This window comes from Macaca mulatta, chromosome 2, assembly GCF_049350105.2.
Source record: "Macaca mulatta isolate MMU2019108-1 chromosome 2, T2T-MMU8v2.0, whole genome shotgun sequence".
Taxonomy (NCBI): Eukaryota; Metazoa; Chordata; class Mammalia; order Primates; family Cercopithecidae; genus Macaca; species Macaca mulatta.
In genome coordinates, this window is record NC_133407.1 from 9763681 (window position 1) to 9776366 (window position 12686).

General features: G+C 38.8%; 1 protein-coding gene and 1 long non-coding RNA gene across 28 annotated transcripts in view; one reads left to right on the forward strand and one right to left on the reverse strand.

Annotated features, from left to right (window-relative positions):
* The window catches only part of LOC144338983 (uncharacterized), an 80936-nt gene extending 75080 nt beyond the window's left edge, over positions 1–5856 (forward strand). Inside the window, exon 3 of the long non-coding RNA XR_013413501.1 lies at positions 5477–5856. This is a non-coding gene — a long non-coding RNA (uncharacterized LOC144338983). The remainder of the gene's footprint in view (positions 1–5476) is intronic.
* The window catches only part of LPP (LIM domain containing preferred translocation partner in lipoma), a 723625-nt gene continuing 713686 nt past the window's right edge, over positions 2748–12686 (reverse strand). For all 27 annotated transcript variants that reach the window (XM_015132425.3, XM_077991214.1, XM_077991207.1 and 24 more), the window contains 3 exons: positions 10896–11074; positions 4517–4637; positions 2748–2925 (listed from right to left, as the gene is read on the reverse strand). In XM_015132425.3, coding sequence (XP_014987911.2) covers positions 2797–2925; positions 4517–4637; positions 10896–11074 — 429 coding nt within the window. In that variant the 3' untranslated portion in view covers positions 2748–2796. The remainder of the gene's footprint in view (positions 2926–4516; positions 4638–10895; positions 11075–12686) is intronic.

Genomic DNA, 12686 nt, shown 5'->3' on the forward strand with positions numbered 1-12686 from the left:
CAGTATGATTATAATCATTAAGGTAATACAATCTTTTTCTCTCGTTGCAGGCAAAATTTCATGCAACTAAAGTATTAAAGAGTTACTTGGCATTGTTTAAATCAAATGATTAATAGAAAAGACAGTAATATAAATCATATATTTAAGAAACCCTAGAATAAAACATGGTAGGATCCTTTCCTTATTATACCTGTGAAAGAAAAAAAACATCCTCTAAATCTAAATATTTCTACATATGTATGAGTGCACATTCATTATTATAAAAGTATAAGTCTATCTTAAAAAGAGATTTACTTTAAAAACCTTTGGTAAAGATACTCTGAGGTTATGTTATAAGAATGCATAATAAAGATTGTAAGCAAGCAATATTCTGCTGACGATGCCACAGGGATGGGTCTGTGACAGCATTTTCTTACAGCTTTTTCTCTTGACATGTAAACATTCAGTTACATAAGGATTTAAATGTAATAAGCAAGTAGAATGTTACTACATTTTATAGTATAAATATTCAATAAATTCATCTTCTTTTGGCAAAATTAATAATAATATGACCACTTTAAGAGATACAATCTATCCCTCAATAAATTGAACTCTTTGCTTTGTCCTAAAGAGAATTTCCCCCAAAGTGTTACATAAAAAGTTACTAAGTCAAAATTCAAGCCGATTACATTATCTGCCCTATTGTCAAATAGTCAGTGCTCCTTGAGGTCATCAGCATGGTCTGGCCTTCAATTTGGAAGGCAGGAAGTCAGAGACACAGTTGACATTGCCTCCGAAAACTCACATGCTTCCCCTAAGTGAATCTCATCATATTTCACATTATGAGAAATATACGGTCAAAGATAAGAGAAGCAGGGTAAATAAAAGACAGTGGTCAAAGGAAGCTCTTAAAAGCTATAATTTTGGTGGTTCTAACACAAAACTGTTTAGTGACAAAAGCAAATGAACCATACATTAAGGATGAGCTGTAGTGACCATCGGCTTAAGAATTTCTAGTCACAAAAAAAGAATCACTTTTATGATCATTCCTATTCAAGTAAAATAAATTTAATTGGAATTCCTGAGGAATAGTTTGCAATTCAAAACATGTATCCATAATTTTTTCATTTCAGTTCTGATGTTAAGATTAAAAATTAAAAAAAAATCACTAGAAATCTGAACATCACTTCACAATCATGAAAAAGATATCTGTAGAGTAAGGAAAGGGTACGTTGGAAGATGTAATTACATTTGTGATTTTGGAATCTTAAACTGGGTGTTAGGTATATAGGAATTCATTATATTATTATTTATACCTTTTTGTAGACTTAAAATACTCCATAATTTAAAAGTATATATTTGTGGGAGATTTGAAGAAAGGTTTAAGAAGTCTCAATCCAAAATACTTAGTTTACAAAATGGCAACTTGCCATGACTAAGCTAGGTGTTTCTCCTTAAGTGAAACATGCTCGAACTTAATAAGTATGGCTTGGCAGTTGGCAAGCGAGTGTTTCACTGGCTAATAAAAGTTTGAATAAAGATTCTAGGCAGAGATTCTGCATATTTTTAGCTCATAAAGACAATTTTTTTTCAGTGATTGTCTTTGAAAGTGTGGTGTAAATGTCACATTGATGATATGAAAATGTCTCCTGCAATATGTAATTTCAGTTGCAGAAGGGATTATGAGAATAATGAAACTGTGGTTTCACAATCTTTTCAGGCTTTCTACTCTTTTGAAAGTAAACCAAACAAAACTGCACAATTTTATTTTGTATGCTCTGATTTGCAATTGTCAGGCAAAATGGACCTGGTCCTAAAAAAGAAAAAGAAGAACATTTGAACTGTTTTTTTCACAGCTTTCATCCTCTAGAGAAAAAGTCAATTTTGATAGTTGTGTTGGATATTAAAATAAACATGACAATATTTCTAAGATGAAGAGTGGGACAATATTGAAAATGTTATATTCTAGAAGAAATCAAGTTTGTCTGTATTACCATGTCCAGGTAGTGTAGAAAAGAAAAATCTTAAGGTAATATTGTGGGACAATAATGTTTTTTAAACATAACCCCAAAATGCCTTCTCTAGCATATCCCACCTGTAATTTCTTTAGAAAAATACTGAAGCTTAGTTGTCTGTCAGCACTTATTAGCTATGGGCCGATAACTCTTTTCCAATTAGCCTTGATCACTGGTCACTATAGATTCTGAATTCTGATGGTTGCAAATTAAATTTGGGCTTGTTCTAACTTATGTAATTTACAACTTAAATTCTTTACAGCCTAACAAAAAAAAATTGTGCATTTCCCTCCCCAAGGACATGAGTAGTATAAAGCAACAGAAAAATATATTCTTCAGTACATGGGAAAAGAATGGCTACTCTTTACAGTCACAGGCAGAACGGAAATGATAGGATGGAGATTTCACGCCAAAAGCACCTGTGAGTTGGCAGACTCACCCAGGAAAAACTATGTGACAGCAAATACCACACTAAAAAAAGCCATTCAACCAGATGAAAAGTGAGACAAACATAGGGATTAAAAGTTACAGGAATGCAGAAGTGAATGGGATGGAGCATAATCTGTGCAAAAATGTGGAAGTCCTTGGGAACAAAGGCCCATCAAGATCCTACATGATTCAATGTGAAATGTGTATTTGGTAACAACTTTTAAAAAAATCTCATAATTTATGTGTTTCTAAGGAAAGGTTAATAGCAGATGAAGAACAGAGACTATCCTGTATTTGATGGCCTTTCCTCTCGTATTTCTTATCTTTTTCTTGTGTTCGTTCTTCTCAGTGCCAGCTGAACAGGTGACTCAATCTAAAGGTCAGTGCTCGCCTTGGCGGTCAACACCCTAATGCGGGCAGAGTTGCAGGTCTTGCAGAGGATGTGCCCATCCAAGGGGTAGCAGCCTTGGTTATCTCCTTCAGACAGGAGACCACCGCAATCCTAGAACAGTAAAGACAGATGGAAACGATGCTAGTAAAAATGTTAAGTACATATGTGGAGAACAAATGATTGAGCTTTCTATTCAAGGCCTCCATAATGTGGCCACTTACTATCCTTCCTGCTTTACATTCTGCTAATCCCCTGCATCCTTTCTCCCACTATATAACATAGTATATCTTGAATGTAATTGAATTAGAGATTGGGGACATAAATATAAATGGCCATAAATATAATCCTCCTAGGGTCACTTCATATGAAATACAGGTGTAAGAAGAGAAGAGGCCACCCATCTTGGCTCCCATGTAGAAGTTTGCTGCCCCTACTCAAATAACAAGAGAAAATAAGAATGTCCCTAACCACTGATTCATTTTTACCCTTTACCATTAGTTTAAGGATCTCTCAAAATGCATGCACAGGTACAGGAATGGAATGTTTTGGCCATTTCTGGGCTCCAGCAAAGGTAGACTGATTTCTGCCAAGCAGAAGGGCCACCAGTGGGTTCTGTGTATTTACTTCAATTGTAGTAAGAAAATAAAATCCTAAAGTTTGTGGGGAGCAGTGGTTTGCTGTACTTTCTAAAGGAGACAGCATTGTATAGAGCAAAGACTGCTAGTCTGGGGGACAGGCCTCCTGAGCACCACCCATAGGTTTGCCACAGTCTGCCTCAATGCACACAGGCTGACTGCCACTCTGAAAATAGCTTCTGATTTTTCTACATTACCGAGCTGTTGAGAAGATCAAAGAAGACAATGGATCAAAAAAAAAAAAAAATGCAAAGAACTGCATAACTGTAAAGGAATATACTACCGTGGCCAGCTCCTCTTAGGGTCCATTTTGAAAAGTGTTATATAACAGTTAAATGCTGGCCTTTGTCTTTGGAGAAAATAGAAGTTTCTTTGGAAAATAAATACATAGTACTTTATCAAGAGGTGTGTGTTTGCTAACTTTAGTATAAACTCTCAAAGGCCACAACAGCTATGAACCTCCCCTCTGCTCTCTACCATGGTGGCAAGGAGGTCAATGGAGCTCATGTCTTCATTTGGCATAGAATGAAATTTAAGTTAACAGGGCATCCAGATCACAACAGCGGCAATGGTTCTACTCTTCGGGAAGTTTTGCTTTACGAGAAAGAACATGCAGATGTACTGCAGCTCTAGAGGCGTTCAGGAAACTGAGCAATTAGTAGTGCATGCTAACAAAGAAATAAATCTCCGTGACTCTGACCAAGAAGTTCTAACCAAAGCCTCAGAGCCAAAGTGAAAGATTCAATAACACCATTTCTCACCAATTTAATATTTCACAATTTACAACGTCCTTTAATATACAATTTTGTATTTCACTCTCACACCTTATTCGGAGGAGTTAAGGACCTGAGCCCTTTCTTCCGGTGAGGAAGCAGACTAAGCCAGGTAAAGTGACTTATTCAACAGCACGTGCTTGGACTACTAGTGTCAGATCTAAAATCCAAGTCCTAGGAGTAAAGGCACTAAGGCCATTCTGAGATTTAGTAATTGCTACATCTATATAACCCAGCTTGAATGAGCCTTTCAATGCCTGCCACAGACTGGCAGGGCAGGGGTGTCAACCAGACCTCGCATCGGTAGCAGTGAACATGGAAATCTCGATCCAAAGCCACAATACGGACAGTCTCCTCCTGGCCCGGGGCTGGCATAATAGGCTCCTTGCACACAGAACATCGCGGGGCAAATTTCCTGAAAATGGAGAGAGAGTTCTGGTTAGATACTGCACATTGACACTCAGGTGGGACACAGAGGTAAAAGGAAAAGGTGGAACCTGAGTCAGGATATCTGCTTCCTCATCTGTAAGGTGACGGAGTTAGACTGAGAGACTGTGGAGGTTCTTCCATCAATAGGTGGCAAATACTGTGATATTTGACAAGGTGAGAGAGTGAGCGTGTGAATCGCTTGGGCATGAAGAGCATCTAGCAGCTCTTTCCTGCATGGTGTGTGGTATGAAATTCACCTTTAGATAGGTTCTGAATGCAAACACTGTGCTTGGGCTAGGCTAACTGGAGGAGAGAACAAAGTCCTGTCCAACCCCTGTTTGTTTCTGACTTTTGCTTCTAGACTTTTGTATGCACTCCTCAGGTCCCAGAAAAATATTCTGAGGCTGGTATCTTTGCCTTGTTCCCACCTTTTAGAGCTTCTTTCTTGTAAATTTGTCTTGACTTCTAGGAACTGACACAAGAAGACTCAAATACATAACTTTTCAAAAGGGCAGAAGTTAGTGAGTTTAAATATACATTACACAAAACTGAAAATGGCCAAGTCTGCATTTCCCACATTTTTTATTGTGTTAAACTTTTGCTTAAAAATTAAAAGTTAAAGAGCTATCAAATTCTTTATTCTTTAAAGGATTTTAGCACTATTAAAGGGTGAGTGTATACTGACACACATACACATACATATACGTATACATATGCATATGCGTATGTTTTTGAGGCTGCTGGTAAATAATTTTAATATTGATTAATTTCTTAGTATTTCTTAATATGATCAATGGTACCTAACATTTTTTTTTTCTATGACAGATTAATTGGCTGAAAATATAGACCATGTATCTATCTGTATCTTCTGGAAATTGGAAGTGGTATTTATGAAGGTATGAAATGACACATGATTTGAAATGGACATGGATAAGAATTGAAGAGATTTTAAAAAAGAAAATCAGACTATGTGACTCAGTTTTTTTCATGGTACTTGTTTTAAGATAAATGATGTTAAAAATTTATCTATTTGTAGTGAGACTTAAAAAGAAATAATGATAGTAATCTAATACTTTGCAGAGCACGTTATGGTTGTCACAGCATTTCTACATCCATTATACTCTATATGTACATATTAATTTTCCTGGCAGCACCCAAAAAGCATCTGTATGGCTGCAACCTAAATAAATATGAATTAAGCAGCAGATCAATTGATTGCCGTGAAAGAAAAGTTAAAAGGATCATGGTACCACTACAGCAGTAATCAGAGTTGTTATAATTGGTATTTTATATAAGAAGTTTATATTCAGTGGCGAAAAATTGCTTTGGACTACCAGATTATTTTTAAATCTGGGTCATCAGTGGTGAAATAAGTAGGCTTCTGGGATCAACTGCAAAATTTCCTTTCCCCAAACTCTGTGAGGGCAGAAGTATGTTTTCCTTATCAGTGCATCCATAAGCCTTCTCCAATTTCCCCAAATAGAATTATCTACTCCTCTAAGACAAAAATTCAGTCACTGAATTTATCCATTTTGGTAGTAATTGTTTGGATATATTTATGGGGCACTAAACTCTAAGCTTCCACAAGATAGAACTTTGCTCTGTCTCGGAGTCTCCAGAAACAATCACTGTGACTGGTACAGAAAAAAGAAAGTTGGGCTATATCTAATGAAATGAATCTGTCATATTTCTCTGTAAAAATGATATTAGTTGGGCTATATGTTCAATCTCAAGGTTCTTCCTCTTTGGGAAGACATAAACTGTATTCTTGCTGAGTAATGATTCTTTCCTACCAGTTGGCCTCATTTCCATGATGAGAAAAACCAAAGCAAAGAGGCAGGAGGTGGTTCTCATAGTGCCTCTCACAGCGTTCCTCCAGTAGCAATTGGAGGAGGGTTCACAATCCCAGGTGGTCTATTTCAAGGCTTAGCTCACTGAGTGGACAATAATCATAAAAATACATTCGATGAAAACACTTTTGATGATTAAAGTTACCATTTATTGAGTGCTTATTATATACCAAGCCCTGTTAAGCGCTTCACACACTTGACATTGTTTTCTACTGACAGCAACATTATGAGGAAGTATTTTTATCATTTCTACTTTACAGCCAACAGAGCCAAGGCTCAGAGAGGGATGATCTTGGTCACCTTGTATTCCGGCACATTTCTGGCAATCAACAAATGGATGCTGATTAAATACCTAAATGAATGAGGGTAATAATCTTGGTAAGAAAGCACAGATAGGGGACTAAAGCCTCCATACACACAGGCAGTTAAAGAAATCTGCTTTTCTGGATGTTCTCCCTGGGATTACAAGAATAAGCAAGGACTTCCAGTACAGACCTGAGAAGGAGTTCTATATATTTCTGCAGTATTTCTATTAACTTATATATACAAATCCCTATTGCAAAAATGATACAAGATGGTTACTGTAAAGTTATATATCTGTATACACAAACACACATATGTATATACACACACACGTATATTTCCATACCAGTCAGACTATGGTAAGTGCTATCTACAAAAGACTTATAAAACTCTATAAAACACAGAGATTAAGATATAAATCCAAACATGAAAAAAAGGAGGGGTGGAGATCCGAGTTTTCTTCCAGGAAATGGTAATTGAGTTGGGCCTTTGAAGATAACCATTTAGGTGAAATGAGAAAATGTGTATGTGTGTGTTGGGGCGGGGGGGAGATGGTCTTCTAGAAGACAGAGTCTGCAGTGGTTGCAGCGGTCATCTGAAATGACATCTGTGAAAGATTGCATGTCCAATAGGCTGGAGAACATGAGCCAACATTGACCAAAGGTGATTATGCAGAGGATGGCCCATTAACAAGGTCTCAAAAACGGTATTCCAGAACCTTGCTACACAAAGTGCAGGCCATGCGCACCTGGGAGCTTGACAGAAATCCAGAATCTTAGGCCCCGCTCCAGACCTGATTTAAAATCCAAAGTTTCACAAGATCCCTCTGTGGATTACAGGCACATTAAAGTTTGGGAAGCACTGGTTTAAAACACAGACTAAGGCTGGGCGCAGTGGCTCACGCCTGTAATCCCAGCACTTTGGGAGGCCGAGGCGGGTGGCTCACCTGAGGTCAAGAGTTCAACACCAGCCTGGCCAACATAGTGAAAGCTCATTTCTACTAAAAATACAAACATTAGCCAGGCGTGGTGGCGGGTGCCTGTGCTACTTGGGAGACTGAGGCAGGAGAATTGCTTGAACAGGGGAGGCGGAGGTTGCAGTGAGATGAGATTGCGCCACTGCATTCCAGCCTGGGCGACAAGAGCAAGACTCCATCTCAAAAGAAAGAAAGAAAATAAACAATAAATGAATAATAAATAAATAAAAGGCAGACTAAGCAGGTGAGGCAAATCCCTTCTTATGGGTCTCCTGTATTTCAAGGTAATCTCCATTCTGAGGTTGCTCCAGTTACAGCAAAGCAAATCTCCCCGAACACCGAGAACCGTTTCCTAACTCTGTGCCTCTGCTTTTTGCCTGAGTTGTTCCCTCTGCTAGGAATCTCGTTTCCCACTTAAAACACTCTTGATATTCTCCTTCCACCAAGCCTGGTGTGACCGCAGAGCCAGGTGATCTGACTTTGACAGCGCCAGTCCTTACCTGTGCCTGCCTCGTGGAGTTCAGCCCTTTCTCCCTGTGTGCACACTTTCTCTGCCCTCCTCCTGGCAAGCTCCTTGCTGACAGCGACTTCTCTATATATATCTGCTCAAGTTCTCTCCTTGTATCTCTCTCCTTCAGCATTTAATGCAGCAGTTGGTACCCAGAGGGTTCTTTATAAATGTGAGCTGAGCTGAATTAACATGCATTTTCTAAAGGTCCACAGAAGGAGACCCACGCAAAAGGACCACAAACAAGGCCCCAAAAACTGTCTGGAGGAGGAATATCCCTTTGTCTGCCCTCTCCTGGGTCTTTCACTGATGAGCCTATGCTGGACTTTCAGCTGCTTTGTATTCTAGTAATTTTAAGGCTCATAAATAAGAGTTCCATAAAACAGTTTCTGATTTTCCTTTAGGAAATGGGGAAAGGATAAAAACACTTCTGTCTCTACATACCTGCCAATCACAAAGACAACATTATTATTATTTTTTAATTTATGTTTTAACGTGCATTGAACTAGTGGGAAAGGTTAGCTGGGGGTTTTCATTTTTTACCCCCCTTGTAGTTGCTCAAGTCTGCCTTTTTGGGAGCTTTCAGACCCACACACTTATGTCACCAGTCACCAGTCTCTAATTATGCTCCCTACCCCCTAGACATGAAAGATAAATGGCACAGATATAAACTTACATTTGTCAAAATTGATTTCCTGCTTTAATTGAGGGGTGTAATAGATCAGTCTTTTCTAGCCACAGAAACATGTGTGCTCTGATTATAAGTATCGGTCTTTCTTGGATTAGGGTAAGTCTAAGAAAGGAGAGAAACAGTGACAGAACATGCTCCCCATTGAGATCTTTTCACTTCCCTTAAATAGATGCAGGGATTTTTTAATGTGTAATTACAAGCTAAAAATATCAATAACGTGAAGTACAATTTATGCTGCGACTGCCCTTTAAAAGTGAGTCCTTCCTTGTCTAATTCAGGTTGCAAACTTCTGCCTCTGGGGTTTTTTAATTCATTCATCCTCACGTCTTTTGGTGAGGTTTTCACTTTCTTTGCTACTTGGAAAGTGGTTAGGACATTCATTTTTAAAATATGAGTCTCAGGTCTCCAAACTGCTTGTGGTAAGTGCTTCCTGGTTGTTGACAATCAACACAGTGGTGACAATTAACTCAGAAGACTTCACACTTGGAGGCCATAGAATGGATACCCAACCTGGTGAGCAATACAAGCTTCATCTCTTTGATAGCCTCAAAGGCTGTCTTCAAAGCCACTGCCCAGCAAACACATACAGAAACCTGAGTCCACCATTTACAGATCATATCTATAGGTTTAATACCGTCCATAAAAATATAAAAGAAATGTTTGCTGGGCACAGTAGCTCATGCCTATAATCCCAGCTTTTTGGGAGGCTGAGGCAGGTGGATCACTTGAGGACAGGAATTGAGACCAGCCTGGCCAACACGGTGAAACCCCCTCTCTACTAAAAATACAAAGATTACCCGGGCATGGTGGTGCATGCCTGTGGTCTCAGTACCTTGGGAGGCTGAGGTAGGAGAATTGCAGTGAGCCGAGATTGCACCACTGCACTCCAGCCTGGGCAACAGAGTGAGACCTTGTCTTTAAAAAAAAAAAAAAAAAAAAAAAAAAAAAAAAATATATATATATATATATATATATAAAATAAATGTTTTATATAAAAAATATATAATATAAATATATATATTGTTATATATATATATATATATATGACAAATGTTATCAACTAATTAACAAACTGGCCAAATAAAAATAAGCAAAATACAAAACTGTATAAACTTCTCAATTTTCATAAAGACCCCAGCCGTAATACAGGAAAGAAGGACCTACAAATGAGAGAAAGGAAGTAGTGGGGAACAGATTATTTTGGGCTCATGAGTAACTGGCCTTGATCTTGAGGCATCATTTTTTAATCCTCGTCAAAAGAGCACACAATTTGCATTCATTAATTCTATTAAAAAATAACTTGAGAAAGAGCAGACTTGGGTGGAAGAAAAGGCTGGGGAATGGCGTGAATATGTTGACAACGGCATGAAACTGCCTCTGAATATGTGAGAGGCTTGCATTAGTAAAAGAACTGAATGGTTCTCTGTGTCTGTCCACCATAACTTCCTATCAGTAGAGTGGCAGGGATGTAGAGATTAGCTCTTGAGAAAACTCTGGGTTGTCACAGCTGAGAGAGCTTTAGAGAGGGTTTGGTCTAATGACCAAATTGAAGAGCTCAAATAAGTTGAGCAATTGCCAAATGTCACACATTTTGCTCATATTTAGGCCAGGATCCTGTTTCTTTCTAATACATACACACTATAGCTGAGCCAGCTTTTTCATCATTAGAGTTACCCAGAGATGCAATGGACAAGCTCTGGGGAAGCCCTGACACAGAGACCAGGCTGGATGACTGCATGGATTGTCTGATACTGATTCCTGCATTGGATGAGGGGATCAATAAGCTCTTTTGAAATCCTCACTAAATCCTGAAATTCTATAGTTCTGAGAGAGAAGAATGTATGCCCAGATGCCAGGCAGTAAGAACAGACACCAAAAGGACTGGCAGGGTGGCGACGAGAGAGTAGGTTGCCTACTTGTGGAAGTCCTCAATGCAATGAATGAGCCCGCCAGCATCCACAGTGAATGGGATCCCATCCAGGCTGCGGTGGCACATCACGCAGGTGAAACAGTGAGGATGATAGGCCTTCCCGGTGGCTCGGAGAATCCGCTCCATGATGGGCTTGGAACACACATTGCACTGCTCCAGAGTATTCTGGGGAAGGAAACAGAAACAACATTAGACTGGGACAGAAGGGGGTCCATACTGCATGATAAGCCTCTTTACAAAACAGATTGTCTCAGGTCCTTATCACACTACTCTAAGGAAGGCATTTATCACCATTTACAAATCACATCTACAGCTTTAATACAGTCCTTAAAAATATAAAACAAGTGTTATCAACCAATTAACTAACAAACTGGCCAAAGAAGTGTGTTACAGAGAGAAGGAAACACAATTAGATGGGTCAGATGGCTTTTCTAGTATCATTTAGGTAGTAGGTGGCAAGTCCAGAACTGAGAACATGTGTTTTCTGACTTCTATCCTTGTTCCTTTCTTTGTTTCCTATAGCAAAGGTGATGGCAAACTTTTCGCTAAAGTCCCATATAGTAAATATTTCTGGCTTTGTTGTAACAACTGAATTCTGCTATTATAGCTGGAAAGCAGTCATAGATAGCATGTAAACACATGGGCATGCTTGTGTTCTAGTAATACTTTATTTACAAAAAAACAAAAACAAAAACAAAAAAACAGACAGTGGGCTGGATTTGACCCATGCACATAGTATGTTGACCTTCTTTGAACTATACCACTCGGGTTCTCCAATTGAAGAATGCTTCACTATTACTTCTAAAACTTGATTCATTATCAAAGACATAGTGCGACCACTTAGACCATAGTGTGATCGCTAAGACCCCTACTTTTTACAGAATAGTCTGTCAGATAACTGAGACAGAGCATGCTAGATGCAGAACCCAAATCAGAACTCAGCATAATCAATTAGGCTTCTGATAATTTAAAGCTTTGACTTACACACCATCTCCAAGTTCAGAGTTTGTAAACTCTTGATAGAAATGTTGAATGTACAAGGGAGCTGGTTTGAAAAAGTGAATTAAGAAACTCATTTATCTGGCCTTAAAAATATGCTAAGCTTTAAAAATATACAGCACCCCTGAAAAGGGACACCGCTTAGTGAGTAAGGTCACAGAAAGATCGGCTGTTAACTTTCCATCCCCCCCTTTAATCCCATGCTCTTACCAAACAACCACGTTTCACATGTAAAATACTATATTCCAACTGAGATATCTGGACTAACTCATTGAGTTTACAATCAGGAATAAACCTGGGATGTGGATCTTATTAGAAAGAAGCAGAACTGAATAGGATGTGGAAATTCAAGCGTAACTGCTTTTTTACCATGAGGATATTTAAATGGCTATGAAGCAAGAAGTGTCTGTATGTAGGTAACCAGTGTCCTTATGTCTAACCTATAGCAATGACCTCTGATTTGGCTTCTTTGTTTGCATCTCTATTCTTATAATACTCCCCTTGCTCCTGTCTCCAATGACTTCCAGTTTTCTTTCCAAACACAGATGTGGTCAAGTACAAGTACCTTTTTTTTTTTTTTTTTTTTTTTTGAGACGGAGTCTCACGCTGTTGCCCAGGCTGGAGTGCAGTGGCGCGATCTCGGCTCACTGCAAGCTCCGCCTCCCGGGTTCCCGCCATTCTCCTGCCTCAGCCTCCTGAGTAGCTGGGACTACAGGCGCCCGCCACCGCGCCCGGCTAATTTTTTGTATTTTTAGTAGAGACGGGGTTTCACTGTGGT